At 36.7% G+C, this 15,627-nt stretch overlaps 1 protein-coding gene across 7 annotated transcripts in view; it reads right to left on the reverse strand.

Annotated features, from left to right (window-relative positions):
• Positions 1-4,863: 4,863 nt before the first annotated feature.
• LIMS1 (LIM zinc finger domain containing 1) overlaps positions 4,864-15,627 on the reverse strand; it is a 156,622-nt gene continuing 145,858 nt past the window's right edge. For 5 of the 7 annotated variants that reach the window (XM_045053981.1, XM_045053980.1, XM_023251535.2 and 2 more), the window contains 8 exons: positions 15,085-15,205; positions 14,519-14,668; positions 12,981-13,131; positions 12,372-12,464; positions 11,547-11,595; positions 9,915-9,990; positions 9,534-9,726; positions 4,864-7,595 (listed from right to left, as the gene is read on the reverse strand). In XM_045053981.1, coding sequence (XP_044909916.1) covers positions 9,579-9,726; positions 9,915-9,990; positions 11,547-11,595; positions 12,372-12,464; positions 12,981-13,131; positions 14,519-14,668; positions 15,085-15,205 — 788 coding nt within the window. In that variant the 3' untranslated portion in view covers positions 4,864-7,595; positions 9,534-9,578. The remainder of the gene's footprint in view (positions 7,596-9,533; positions 9,727-9,914; positions 9,991-11,546; positions 11,596-12,371; positions 12,465-12,980; positions 13,132-14,518; positions 14,669-15,084; positions 15,206-15,627) is intronic. The other 2 variants (XM_003983862.6, XM_003983861.6) reach the window with 1 other exon arrangement.

The raw sequence follows: 15,627 nt of genomic DNA on the forward strand, positions 1-15,627 counted from the left end.
GAGTTTTGGCTCCTGGGACCCAACTAAATGGGAATTCTCACAGGTTCTTTTCACAGGCCGTTCTCTTTGCCTGGAAAGCTGCTTTCCCTTTTCTCCCTCAGGAAAGCTCTGCAGTGTCTTTCAGCCCCAGTTCAGCCATCACCACCTTTGGAAAATCTTTCTAGACTCCCTAGAATTAACCATTTTCTCCTCTGAGAAATTTCTCCGCATCCTACTCCTATTTCTAATGTTGGTTCTTACTGCACTATGTTCTGAGTCATTTTTTAATGGCCCCTGGTACACTGTGAGCTTTCTAAGGCCTGAACGTTTATTGCTGTTTCACTGTCTTCCAGTGCAGTGGCTGGCAAAAGTGTACACTCAATAAATGTTTCTTGAATTTGTTTACTTTTAGTTTACCCTCTCTCCACTTCTATTTGGCGTCTTTTTATCTGGTATGGGAAATTCATTAAGCTCATTAGAATTGTGTGTAGGGGCACCTGGGTGGCTCAGAAGGTTAAACTTCCAACTTCGGTTCAGGTCACAATCTCACAGTTTGTGGGTTCGAGCCTACATCGGGCTCTGTGCTGACAGCTCAGAGCCTGGCGCCTGCTTTGGATTCTGTGTCTCCCTCGCTCTCTGCCCCTCCCCTGCTCGTGCTCTGTCTCTCTCAAAAATAAAAATAATAAAAACATTTCTAAAAAATTTTTAAAAGGGCACCTGGGGGCTCAGTTGGCTAAATGACCAACTCTTGGCTTCGCTCAGGTCATGGTCTCACAGTTTATGAGTTCGAGTCCCACATCAGGCTCCTCAGCTGGCAGCATGGCAACTGCTCTCTCTCCCACTCTCTCTCCCACTCTGTCTGCCCTTCCCCCTCTCGCTGTCTCTGTCTCTCTCAAAATAAATAAACTTAAAAAAAAAAAAAAAAGAATCGCGTGTAAACTAAGCAGGTGACAAGCAAGGGCCTAAGAGATTTTTCTGGGTAATGAACATTCGTGCATGGACTTTATATATCTTTGGTGTTTTTAAGGTTTCTGTTTTCTACTTTTTGCCTGTATTCTGGCAGAAGTTGCCAGAAAGCTTGGTTCCAAATAGTTTAGAACTCATCACTGTACACAAAATTAAAAGGCCTTAGCTGTCCTCTGAAGGAATTTACAACTTGAAACAGGGAAATAGCCATGTCAAGTTTTCAAAAGTAGAGAATAATATTCAAGAATGATACCTCCTGATTAAATGTGGGGTTTAGAGGGATTATTAATTGGAAAGCAGTAGGAATAATTTTCAAAATGTTGATATGTTGACCCCAATAAACCCTCTTATGGGATGTTAAAGATATGTGCAAATGAATATCCTTTTAGTAAGCTACTGCTTTCATGCTTGTCTCTAACAATTTGGGGATTGAGATCTTCTTCTTGGTCCATATAAACAAAACTTAGGTTTCTAGTAGGAACACAAGCCAGTCACCTGCGGTACAATTTTAGATTGAAGAAGCTACTTGCCTGTTGCCCAGATTAGTGACAGTCATCAAGTGGAGGTTGCCTACTTGATCTTGTGGCATCAAAAATTCTAATATGACAGCGGGATTAGAAAGTACAGAAGGAAATTCCAAGGTTTTAGACGTGAGAAAAAATGTTTTTTCCTTCTGAAACACTGGGGTCTCCCCAGTGGAGTCAGGTGAGGCAGGTCAGGACACAGGAGCAAGTGCACTTGTGTGGCCCCACGGTGACTGGAGATTCTAGGTGAGGGGGTGTGTCTGAGGCACTGAACTCATGGTCCACTCAGTAAAGTCTTAAGGTTTAGGTGATCACAGTATGGTTTAGGGAGCACACCTGGAACAGACCTTTACTTTCAAGTCTACAAAGTTAGAATTTGTGAGAATTTATACAGGAGAGGCTTTTAGCTCACCATTGCTCCACAGGTGGAGGAAAAATTGCCAACAATATCAAAAAAGATGTAAACAATAACCAATTTAACAAAACACATTCAAAAAATAAAGTTAGCATTTTGGTTACTATAGTATAATACTAATTTTGGCAAACCAGACAACACTACCTGAATTGGAATTGAGTAAAGTCCCCCCTTTTTCCCTGCCAAAAAACTCCAAACAAAAAGTTTAGGAACCATCTTAATAACATTTTTATGCATTTTTTCTCCATCTATTTAAAATGGCTTTTTGTACCTTTTATGATGATATTGTGTAAGATTTTGGATCCTGCTTTTAGTATGTATTATAAGCATTTCCTAAGAGATTTTTTAAAAAGGAAGGGATGGCATTTGTGTTTTTAGAAAGAAAACCCTAGGTGTGGACATTGTGCTGGTTCTTAGCTTTGAAAGTTCTTGTAGACTAGCTGACACTGGTAATGGCGTGATGTATGCCCAGGTATGTGGTCAGTCATTTAGCAATTGCTGAGCTCCTACTGGGCACTGGGCCCTGGAAGTGGCTGGAAGGTACAGGATGAAAACAACACAGTCCTTTCCTCCCAGAGTCAACCTTCTGGTGGGAACATAAACCAATATGCACAGACCTGACAATAGGTTAGGGCCTGACTTCGAAAGTCCTTGACACAACATTTTTTTACATTTTTGTCAATTGATTAACACAGATCTTATTATTTTTTTAATGTTTATTTATTTTTGAGAGAGAGACAGAATGCGAGTGGGTTAGGGGCAGAGAGAGAGGGAGACACAGAAGCAGAAGCAGAAGCAGGCTCTTCTAGGCTCTGAGCTGTCAGCACAGAGCCCAATGCGGGGCTCAAACTCACAAACCGTGAGATCATGACCTGAGCCGAAGTCGGATGCTCAACTGACTGAGCCACCCAGGCGCCCCAAAATTTTTTAAAACATTTATTTATTTTTGAGACAGAGAGAGAGACAGAATGCGAGCAGGGGAGGGGCAGAGAGAAAGGGAGACACAGAATCTGAAGCAGGCTCCAGGTTCTGAGCTGTCAGCACAGAGCCCGATGCGGGCCTCAAACCCATGAACCCTAAGATCATGACCTGAGCCGAAGTCAGACACTTAACTGACTGAGCCACCCAGGCGCCCCTGGGAACTTTCTACAGTTGAAGCGATGGAGTGTGTACATGTGGGGCAGGGAGAGGTTGTTGGGGGTGGAAAGAAAAGAAATCAGCCTGTACTAGCTCTACATTCTGGACAGATGGTGGTGCCACTACAGGAAATGAGGAAATGCAGACTTTAGGAAATGAAAGTGGGCCAGGGTGCCCACCCCTGGCCTCCTCCCCTGCCTGGCCAAGTGGTATTCCCCTCTGAAGATCCAGCTCCTCTAGGAGTCTTTCCTCCCCGGCTGCAGGGGCTGCTGCTGCTGCTGCGATCTAGCAAAGCCCTAAGCTCACCTTCACAACACTTCCCATGTGGTGCTGTAATTGCCCATCTCTCCTACTTGGGCTAGAGGAAGCCAAAGATCTGACCTGCCCAGGGCGGGAAAAGACTGAGACTCACATCACAGAGGCCCTGGAATCTCTACGTTTAAGGAGGTCTAAGGCTCAGGGAGGAGGGTGCAGTGGAAGAGGAAGAGGTGCCCCTTGAGAGCACCATACACAGTGCCTCAGGGCTTGCAAAGTGATGTATTAAGATCTCTATCTCTTTTGTTAAGAAGTTCAAAATAATCAGAATTATGGTGAGTAGCAGGAAGACTCCACCCCATTCTATATGGTTCCAAGATTTGGGTTATACACAGTAACTAGATCATTTTCTTTTATTCATACATGAGTATATTTTATAGTTAGAACTACTTTAATTTTCTCTCTCACATACACAAACACACACATACATACATCTCACCCCCCACCCAAGTAACAGCGTAGAAATATGTGTAAGTTTGGAACCACAGGAATACTTGGTTCAAATTCTGGATATGCCACTTTTAAGTCATGCAACCTCCAGGACCTACTTAACATCACTGTGCAACTCCTCTGCTATGAACTGGAAAGAATTTTAAGTAACTCATACAATTGTAAGGATTAAATAAGATAGTATTTGTGGAAACCGCCTTGCGATCTTTATGTAGAGAATGTTTAATTTGATATTTTTACATGGATGTAGATACAGGACTACTTAAATTGTGTTCCAAAGAAACTACATTTAAAATTGGCTTTAAGTGAACCTTTTGAAAAAAATTGATATAATTGACATATAACATTAATATCAGATGTACATGATTCAATATCTACACTTGTAAAATGATCACAGGAAGTCTACTTATCTATTACCATACATAATTATAAATTTTTTTATTCTCATGATAAGAACTTTTAAGATCTGCTCTTGGCAACTTTCAAATATACAATATAATGTTATTAACTATAGTCATCTTGCTATATAGGATATCTTCATTTCATTTTATAATGAAGTTTGTACCTTCTGACTTCTTTTAACCATTTTTCCCACTTTGACACCCCACTTCTGGCAACCACCAATCTGTTCTCTGTATTCTAGGACCTTTTTTTTTTTTAAGATTCCATATGTTCATGAGTTCATATGGTATTTGTTTTTCTCTGACTTATTTCACTTAGCATAATGCCTTCCAGTTCCATCCCATCCATGTTGTTGCAAAGGGCAAGATTTCCTTCTTTTTTGTGGCTGAATAATATTCCATTGCATAATACACCACAATTTCTTTATCCATTCATCTGTGGATGGACACTGAAGTTGTTTCCAAACAGTTTTCTTATTAGAGATTTTATTTTTTTAAGTAATCTCTACACCCAACGTGGGCCTCAAACTCACAACCCCAAGATCAGGAGTTGCATGTGCCACTACCTGGGCCAGCCAGGGACCACCCCCTCACCAGCTGTTTTCTTAAACATTAGTCCTATCTTCTCATAGTTCTAGGTCTCAAAGTCATTCAAATGAAACGATGTGCAATAGGATTACTCTTAATAATTATGAACATTTATTAAGCACCAAGAGTATACTGCAATGGTTGCTATACAAAAACATAATTAACAATATAGTGTCCCTGCCATCGAGCTTACATTCTAAAATGAAATATAACAATAATGCTGTAAGCCTACCTCAAAATTTCCTTAACTTAGAAATGGCTATTTTGGCAAGTGAGGCAAAATGACCTATCATTTTAGGTACAATATTAATAAGGCTTTGAACATGATCCAAAGAATGTTTTACTTGTACCCAGACATTTCCCCCAATTATGTTAGGCTTGGTATGAAAAAGAGCACTTAGAAATTAGGCAAGAACAATGAATTATTTCAAATTGCCTTGTAGGACTTTAAACAGAGAAATGCTTACTAGCCTGAGTTTTTCCACAGCCAGGGAAAACCCCATGAAAAGTATTATGAACTCAACCAAGTCTTCTATTCCACTTGCAACTTTTCGACTTCCTCTTCCTTTCCCACAGGTAAGGGCTCCAATGATGTCCCTTATCAAGGAAGGAAGTATTGCATCTAGACAAAATACCCTAGAGTACTAGAACTTCCAGGAAATACCAATTCTTATTTTAAAAGAGTGGGCAAAGACAGTAGTGGGACATCTGGCTACAGGAGAGGCCTGGCTGTGTAAGATATGTAAACAAGCTGAGCTGAGTTCATGCATCTTCAAAATGATTAAGACTATGGGTAAATGGTTGCTCTTCTGTTCCTTATTTCTGCCATAGGGGTATTTGAGAATTTAGCATCAAGACCCCAAACTGCCAAAGCCTATACTATTTGGCCTATATCCATAGTATAGTATTTAATAAATACTTTCAAGGTTTTCCTTGCTGGTTACATATTAGCTGACAAAGGCACACAGAGGGATTTTGATTCTTACTGTCCAATGCAAAGACTGTTTTAAACTTCTGAGTATATACAGTCTTAAACTATATATTGTTTATTTTCAATCATTGATAATTCTTTGAACTCTAAAAGAACACTAAAAAATAATTGGTTATAAGTTATCTGAAAACCAAGATAGAATTTACTCTTGTAAAGTGCATGCACAAACTTTTAAAAAATACATGCATACTTTAATGCTTTAATGGCAGAGTGAGTAGCATCCTGAGATTTTTTTTTTTTTTTTTAATGGCAAAACAGTATTTCAGCAATTTTTTAAAAAAACAATACTTTCCTCCTTAGAAGTCTGTCTTGGGAACTTACTTTTAAATGAAAAATAGCAGCAGCAACATTTAACAATTGCTCACAAAATTTGCATTGCAAACAAGTTTGCCAAGAAAGAATGGTCTAGAAACTTCAGGATAAACTTTTAAAAAACATTTTATAAAGTAGAATGATTCACTACTTTTGATCTAAAATTGACATTTAAACATCCCCTTCCAATTTAAAAATGTCATTTTTACCTCCTACTTAAATAAAATCCAATTATGAGATTTGAAATGAAAAACTTGAAACACATATCAATATCATTCTTTTAATAAAATGACAAAAATTAATTTCAATGTGTTTCCCAAAAAAAGGAGAGGAAAAAAAATCTCATCTTAGTGGTGGCAAATGAATTTGGGTTTACAAATCTCAATCAATGCACTTATTTTTGGTATTGCATGAAACAGCTAGGATTCCTGAATTAAGTATGTTTCTAAGGCAAGGCAAGTTTGATTATGTATGAAGCACAGATATTAGTCAGCATGGTTATAAAGGCAAGAAGACCAATACATATAAATTCACTTGTTTTTAAGCGATACATTCTAAGCTACATAAAATTTAATTTTGTGTCCTATTCTAAGACTACATCTTTGACCTTAAGCTTAGAAGCATAATTGCTGTAATCCATTAAAAAATACTTCATTTTTTCCAATATTGTAAAGTGTACTGAATTTTCAAATGTCTAGTATAAATTTTTTTTTGCAAAAAATTTAAAAAGGCATACTATTAGCTAGCTATAACTACTATGTTAAGTAACTGTATGAAGGAAGAGTTTCACAAGGAGAACAAAATATAAAACTAAGCATAGTAATTATTGAATTTAACAAAAAATGAAATCAAGTAGTTTTGAATGCACTTGTTTCTTGTCTTAGTAATGTGTATATTCATTTTATAACTACTAGTTTGATAAACATACTAACATTCTACAAGATTTGTTTTTCTTGGTTGGTTATTTTTCTTCCTTATATCCTCCCCAACAGCTGTTGGAATTTATTTTCTTTCAAATACAAAGTAAAATAATGTTTCTATTGTATCTGAGTCATGTGAAAGCTGACTCCCTATTTTCATTTTTAAAAGTTAAATTAATTTTTTTGGACCTTGATTAACATGTAACATTTAACCATGTGTTTTTGCTGTTAAGTATAGTCTACATTTCAACAAACTGATAGGGTATTTAACAAAAGCATCATGATCTCATCTGTGTTTTAAATATGATTACACAAGCTTTTTTTCTTTTTTAATGAAAAAAAGGAGATAAAGAAAACCATTCATATAGGCCCTCTTCACTCTCAATTATTTTGAGATACAGCTTTAAACAGGGTGGACCAAGTCAACTAATGTTGGTAATCTCTTTTCTTTGCACAGAAGAGAAAAAACAAAAGAAAGGAAGTTATTTCCTTCCTAAGGTCTCAGCTAGTTTCTTAAGTCTTTTCTTCAGCTCCAACGGAAATTTCTCATAGCACTTCTTACAGACTGGCTTCATGTCAAACTCCACAAATTTATTCCTAAAGACAGTAACAATAATAAAAGAAATCAGTAGAAAGGTATTTAATACAGATATATAAATAATGTGAGGTAATTTTACTGAAGTAAATGAAGATACAATATGGTGACATTAATATTCATAGCAAAAAATGAATTCTAATCTTAATTCTTGTCATTGTGGAGATGTAAAAAAATTATAATACCATGGAAAAAAAATTGTCCTTATAAATTGATCTTATACATCTCTCTGTTTAATACAGAATGTACATTACATTTTAGTCCGTGCTCACATGTATACAGGAAATCTAATGTCAATATAATTTAGGTAAGTAAAGTCAATCACATGTTAATGTACCACAAGAATACTTTAAAGAACAGTTATTAAAAGCCAGGAGTTGTATTTTTGTAATGTGAATGACTTTCTCTTTGTTGAAGGCAATATCATTGTACTTAGTATTTTAAATTAGGGAGCTATAGGTTTTATCTTTCCTTGCATGAAATGATTTGCCTCCTACCTCCGGCACCAAAAAAATTATCTTCAAAAAAATCTGAAATCATAATGGTTTTTTGGTTGGTTGTCTGACAGAAAAGTTGGTAGGGGAGATATAAGAATGTTTTTAATCACTCTTAAAAAACAGAAATGAAATAGATTGCCTGTGGTTCCATTTTGTGAATGGTTAGCTGTATGGAGAACTCAATGTTTTAAAAGCTAGAGCAATACACATTATCTATCAATTTGTTTGTAAAACAGTTTTGGAGAGCACAGGTTTCTAGACAGCCTCCTAAGTATCTGTCATGCATTTCCACTTGGTAATACCATTACAATCGCTCATTACTGTTGAAATCGAGGGTACTAAACTGTGAACTGAGTATATGCACAACCTTGTAACTTTTGCATTTTCCTAACTTGTATTTAGGCAGCATTTCTGGAACAAATTTAGTGGTACTTTGTTATCTATGACAAATGATTAAATCAGGTGATGTAATTTTAAAGAATAAGGTTAATAACAAAGTTAATTCCTACTATATTTAAAATGAAAAATCTTTTATTTTACAGCATTACATGGAAATTATTCTCTAGCTATTTTTCACAGAGCTCTTGATGCTGATAGAAATTCAAATGATCTTATTTTTCCATTGACAATTTGATTTAAATAGTACTAATGAGTTACAATATTCTCCCAAAGACTTCTTAGAACAAAAGCTATTAAAACTGCCATTTTTTTTAATGAGGGAAATAAATTATCATTGCTTTCAGAGATACTGCTAAGCAAACCTTCAATTGTTTTAATTTATATTTGAATTTTAATTCCTCTTTATAGAAGGAAACACGAGAACTGGAACAATAAAAAACTTTCGTTGGAGTGCAGAACACAGTGATAACCATGAAGAAAAAAGGACAATCATGCTAGGAATTCAACAGAATTTCAAAGATTGAAATATTTCCCATAAAAATCAGGAATAAAGTAAGTAGGCTTTGAAAACATCAAGAAAATGAATCCATAAACAGTAGCATATGGGTACTCTGTGAAAGCAGATTACATACACCAAAGACATTAGAGCTCTTATTATGTACAGTAGATGGTCTTTGCTTAGATATGAAACATGCTGAAAGGATTTAACTTAATGTAGAACTTAGAACATGTGATGATTGGAGTTTATCAATTAAATCATTTTAGGCAAAGAAACTGAAAACCAGGATTTTAAAAGCTGCAATTATCAGAGAAAAATACTTTAAAACTTTCCCTAATATCTACTAAATAGAGATTGGAATTCTTCCCTTTGAATCTACTTAAAAAAAAAAAAGAAGAATCTTAGTAATTACCCAAAAGGCCCAGCTCTACAGAGGACAACTACTTGTATTTCCATCTCTGGCGGCTACAAACATATGCCAAAAGGAAGAGACAACAAAAAAGCAAGAGACAAAAAGAGAACAAAACACATTCTAAAGGACTAACCAAAGAAGAAAGTAGTGAAAATGATGATAGAAGGGACAGAAAAGTTTACAAACAGACTGGCTTTTTCTTTTTCTGCTTGTCCTTATCCTTTGCTTCTCTCTCCCGTTTGGCAAGTCGCCTCTTAAATTCTTCTGGCATTTTTTCATAACAGTGTTTGCAGACTGGTTTGAGATCAATTTCAACAAACTTATCCCTTTGAGCAGGACAAAGAAGGAATAGAAGAAACAACATAAAACAATTAAAGGAAGAACCGTTACATTCAGAGGACTAAATAGAAAGAATAAGGAATCAGATAATTATTTTTAAAAATACTCTATTTAAAAAAATGTTAACCTAAAGTTTTGGTCTTAGGATTCACACGGGACTAAACCGCAGACTTACTTGAGTGTTAATTTAGTGTTGCAGGTAGAACAGGCAAAACAGTTCACACACCAGGCCTTATTCAGAGCAGAGACCACTGGAGAAAGAGCAAAGACACATGGTCACACACTTTGGCGTTCAAAGTGGCAGAGCTGACATCCTCAACTCAAACAGAGCTAAGGGTGCCTCCACAACACTTAGAAGAGGTTCTGAGAGGCTTTTTTGCAAAAGAATCACAGGACTAAAAATCTCAGTGCCATTAATTAATGTTTACTGAATCAATCCAATTAATAAATTAATTAAAGGCTATTTTTTCACATTATTAAAAAAACTGAGCACTTAATGTCTTCCATGACTGTAGGGTTCATCTTAAGGAAGATTACCATTGCCTTTTTCAATCTTTATTTATAGTTAAAACTTTTCTTCTTCCCTTTAGAGTATCCTGTGAGGCACATAAACAGTATGTACCATACCTTCCCGCCAAAGCCCGCCCTCTCACTCTGTGCATGGTGCGGTGTGTATTTAACATGCATTACGTCACTCAGATGAGCTTTTCTGGCACAGGCCCTGCCTACCAGCACAGTCTCCACTACCACTGGCCCAACAAAGAAATATAGACTAGATAAGTAATTAAAAAACAATCCATGGGGCGCCTGGGTGGCGCAGTTGGTTAAGCGTCCGACTTCAGCCAGGTCATGATCTCACGGTCCGTGAGTTCGAGCCCCGCGTCAGGCTCTGGGCTGATGGCTCAGAGCCTAGAGCCTGTTTCCGATTCTGTGTCTCCCTCTCTCTCTGCCCCTCCCCCGTTCATGCTCTGTCTCTCTCTGTCCCAAAAATAAATAAAAAAGTTTAAAAAAAAAGTTAAAACAAAAACAAAAACAATCCAGACGTTAACTTATTTGCCTGTCTTCCATAGCTGACAAAAAGGAGAGCTTCCTTTGACAGCTTCTTTCACCTGACCACTATGTCACATAGGAGGGAGCTAAGTTTTATTTTCTATGGCACTAAAGATTGCTCTCCTGAAGTAATCCTTTTGCAAACTGCATCATGGGCAGTGTTTCACAAAGTATTTCCCAGGTTGGGTTTTCTGACGAGAAACACGAAGCATGTTGAAAACAGGAATGTTTAAAACTTTGCCAGGAAGTTTCTGGCAAAACTGTGCTAGTGGCTATTAGCAAACACAGCTGCTTCCTTTCTGTCCCAGTTAATCAGCCCTGCCTACTTACAATACAAGGCTGGTAAGTGCTAGAAATGTCTACAGAAAACTGCCAGGTTTTAGCATCTGCAGGGTTAAAGTGACTCTTGCTAACTACCAAGGCAGATTAAGCTGTTCCTAATAAACACTGCTCTACAGCTTCCAAGTTCTATAAATCCAGGGCATGGAAATAGAAACAGATCTCAAGGTTGGCCATGAATGGTTCACACAATACATACTGTAACAAGCCTGAGGCACTGCCCTAAAGTATTGTCATGAAGGAGTAACAAATCCAACTTGTACGATATTATCATCTCTGCTATGAATTACTTGAGAAATATGCCAAAGAAAAAGTAACTGATAATGGTCAAATGACAAATAGTAATCAATCTCTTTCTGTTTTTGTGTCATAATTTTGACACAAAATTATGCCATATAAAATCCCTACAGATACTTACCATCACCTTCTATAACACGGTTACAGTGGAAACAAACATCACCAAATAGCTGAAAATGAAAAAAAAAGTGGTAAAAATTCAAGACATGTTAGAACTAAGGTTTAGAACACCAAACATTTAACACAGTTTCAGTTCTTTCTACCACTTAAAAATAAACAGCTGGCTACCTAGATCCAGAATTTACCCTTATTAGAGAAAATGAGTAAAGTGCATTGACTAGTTTTTACTTTTTACAATGAAGATAATTTACTTTTCATCACTATCAGAACCCAGAAAATGGCTTTGGAAATGTCCCAGATTTAAGGAGGCTAAAGGAAATGACAACCCTAGACTGGCTCTAGTACTGAAGTGGAAAAAAATGATTCAATGACATTATGGGTTCAAGTGACAAAATTGGAATAAATATAATAAAGTATTATATCAATACTGATTAACTATGATTATGTGAGACCACTCCATATTCTTGGGAAATAAAAACTGAAGTATTTAGGGGTAAAGGGCCATGATGAACTTCTGAAATACTTCAGAAAAAAATGTGTGTATATATGAATACATACATTTGTATATGAAGATCTGTGCATTTATTAAGTGTGTGTTTTTACAGAGAGTGCGCCAATGCAAATGATGAAGTAAAAGGTACATAGGTATTCTTCATATTTTTATTTTACAACCTTTCTGTTGACTCTGAAATTATTTCCCAAGTAAAACATTAAAAAATAAAATCTATAGTCCAATGTACATTTTCCAAGAGCTTTCCTTGTAGCTAAAATATTAAGCTCAAACTTATAAAAGTATATCTAGTTATCCAATAAGTATGATCAATACCTGGTTATAGTGGGTTTCACAATATGCCAGGCCTTTCCTTTCATAATGTCGATGTCCAAGAAATGGCTTTTCACACTTGGCGCAAACAAAATGCTGAAAAAAATTGCTAGAGGTAATTTTTGAGCTGCCATATTTTATTTATTTAATAAAGTAAAACCCCAAAGTTAAATTATTCTCAGAGAAGGTACATGAAAGTTTGAGGTAGTTATTTCATTTGGCCAGGGGTAACCCTGGGACACTTTCAGTCTTAACTTAATTCAGGTGTCTTGAGTTTTTGACACGTTACTTTAAGACACAGCCTTTTTAAACAACACAGGATGAGAAAAGAGGTCAACATGTTAATATCATCTATAAGGGAGGGGCTGCTGCTGGAAATGGACCATGACACTCCTGCCTCGAGAAGGATTTAAGAACAAAAAAGCACACCCTATATCATTACTGAGAGATCACAAAAGTGTGTATATTCTGTATTCTTAATTTTCTACAACGTCATTTGTCTTGAAAATGTCCGTATTTAATCTTTAGAATTTCCTAATCTTGCCAGCACCTCTGAATGATGGAAATGAAATTCAAAAGTACTAGTTAACCCTTCCACCATTTACGACTCACCTCCACATGCCACTGCTTGCCCATAGCATTCACCACGCGCCCTTCAATGGGCCGTCGACAAGCGCCACAGATGGGGACCCCCATTTTATCATGGCACGGCAGACAGTACAGCTCTCCTTTCAGCTCCCGGGCATCAGCAGTCAGCTCCTTCCTGTCCATGAGAAATATATCCAACTGAATACTACTACTGAGAGAGAAAAATAGGCAACTGAGGAGACTGACATACTTTTTAGCAGGTTTTTGAAGATCTCACTATAACAATCCCCATAACCTTCTTTTCCCCACTCTTAGTAGTGCTCACAGTAACCTAAATTAATAGGCTTGAACCGGTTTCAGATTCCTATCAAAACATCAATGTCAAGCAATAATGATAAAATGTACAAACAAGTCAGATATATACCATCAATCACATTGGTCATATTTATCACTTCCTTGTCTATGATCACATGATAGTCCTTTTGTCTTCCTGAAAAAGCTAGAGAAGAATCATCACAGTGCTTGGGACAGACTTGCAGATGTTATCTTTACAAAATAACTGAGGTCTAAAGTTAGAGATTAGCTCCATTTACTAACAATTATTTAAACTGTCACCAGCTTTTAAGTTACAGGTTAACAGAAAATAAAAGAAATGCCCAGAACCTTCCTTCCCACAAATGCTTAAGTTCACTATTCTTTTCAGTCTCCTGCATCAATATTAACATTTAGGCAGAGGTGGCCCTAATTAGCCAAATGGACTTGTTTACATTTCATCTGTTTTAAGTAATTCTCCAGAAGTACTAATGACAAATGAACAGAGAAAAATTCCACCAAAGGGAAATAGGCAAGAAAATGAAATAAGGTACAAACTGATAATCCCAAAATAAATGAGGTGGCTATACTCATAGCACAAAGCTGTTTTCTTGATCTTTACCTTACCTTATCTCTGTCCACCCCCACTATAATTTAGCATGTATGTTCAAACTGATTATAGTAAAGTAACTTTTCCCGTTAAATTTTTAGATAGCAAATTTAAAAAATCATAGCTGAACAATTTATGAGTCTTTGAAGAAAAAAAATCCCTTTAGAAGTAAATGAAATTAAATAAATGTAGTTTAAGATATTTTAAGATAATACCCTAAGTATTACAACTGTAAAAGTTATATATGTACAAAGAGAAGACTTTTTAAAGGTTTTTTTTTTTTTTTAAATCCTGTATTGAAAAAGCACAGTGATCAAAACAGTTTTTGGGATAACTGAATTTTACCACTAACTGAATACTAAAGGTATATGTATATATGTTATATGTACACACACACAGGGTGTGGGGAGAGTGTGCTGCACACACTCAAATGTGGCAAAATGTTAAGTGATGAAACTCAATGATGGGTATGTAGGTATTCTTTGTATTAGTCTCTTGACTTCTTTATAGGTTTAAAATGTTCCAGATTACAAGGTGGAGAAAAACAATCTGGTGTGCTGGAGTAAAAGATACAGAAAAAAAGTGATGTTTTACTTTATTTCCACGATTTGTGCAATAAAAAGGGAAGAAATTGCAGTACCCGCAGTTGGCACAGTTGAAATGGTCTGGATGGTAAGGGTCATTCTTGAATATCAGCGGTTGCTCATCGATGATGGCGTGGCATTTCTGGCAGATGTATTTTCCAAGGCCTCTGGCTTTCTCACGATTATGACAGGGGCGACATAGATGTCTAAACAGAGCCAACACTTTTTTAGAAACTTAAGTTTAAAATCTGAGGTTCTAATAGTTAAAAAGAAATATGCTTCTCATGTCTCTGAACAGAAGTGAATAATTTAAAAAAAAATCACACTTGGCTTAACAGCAGAATCAAGCCACTATTTTTTACATGAAAATTTATTTATTCCAACCCAAGTAATCCAACTGATCTTTAAGAAACTCCATCTTAACTACGTATCTCCCTTTTGTTGGCCCAGGGACACAAATTCTAGGGTCCTCTCCTAACAGCCGCCAGATGAGCCAATACAGGCTGCAGTCCCCATACCTGCAGTGCCTGAAAGCACCTTCTCACAGCCCTAGGGGAAAACAGGCATGACCTTGCAGTAGTTACTTCTCCACCCACACCTAACAAGGATGGAAAACTCCTACCTCCCAGCATTCTTGACAAATCCAATATCTGCCAGAACTTCCTGGCAGAGGTCACAGCGGAAGCACTCAGGATGCCAGCTGTTATTCATGGCTTTGATAACTCGGCCAATGATGAATTCACCTATGGGAAAGGAACACACAAAGGATGTCCAGGGTGCGTCTTATTGCTGAAAGCAGTAAGGCAAAAGACGCAAGGAAAAAGAACACATTTAAACCTTTCTCCACAACTAGGGACTTTCTACATACATATCGACCACAGTAAGCACTGCATTAGGAAAAAACTCTATTTCATCTGAGTCCTTAGTTTTGATTCTGTGGTCAAATTTTTGGGCTGTCTTATCACATCTCTGAATCTGATTTTCCTTTTCTCAATGATACACTGGGCTCTCTCAAATGCCTTTTGTTTATTTCTGGTCATTGCTGACACAGCACATTTTCTTGTAGCCTATACTTAATTTCTTCTTTCACTAAACTTTAGAACATTCTACTCAGTTTCTCCAATTTCTGGAGACTCTCCAGTAAAGCTGCTAGCAACCCATGAGG

This window comes from Felis catus, chromosome A3, assembly GCF_018350175.1.
Source record: "Felis catus isolate Fca126 chromosome A3, F.catus_Fca126_mat1.0, whole genome shotgun sequence".
NCBI lineage: Eukaryota > Metazoa > Chordata > Mammalia > Carnivora > Felidae > Felis > Felis catus.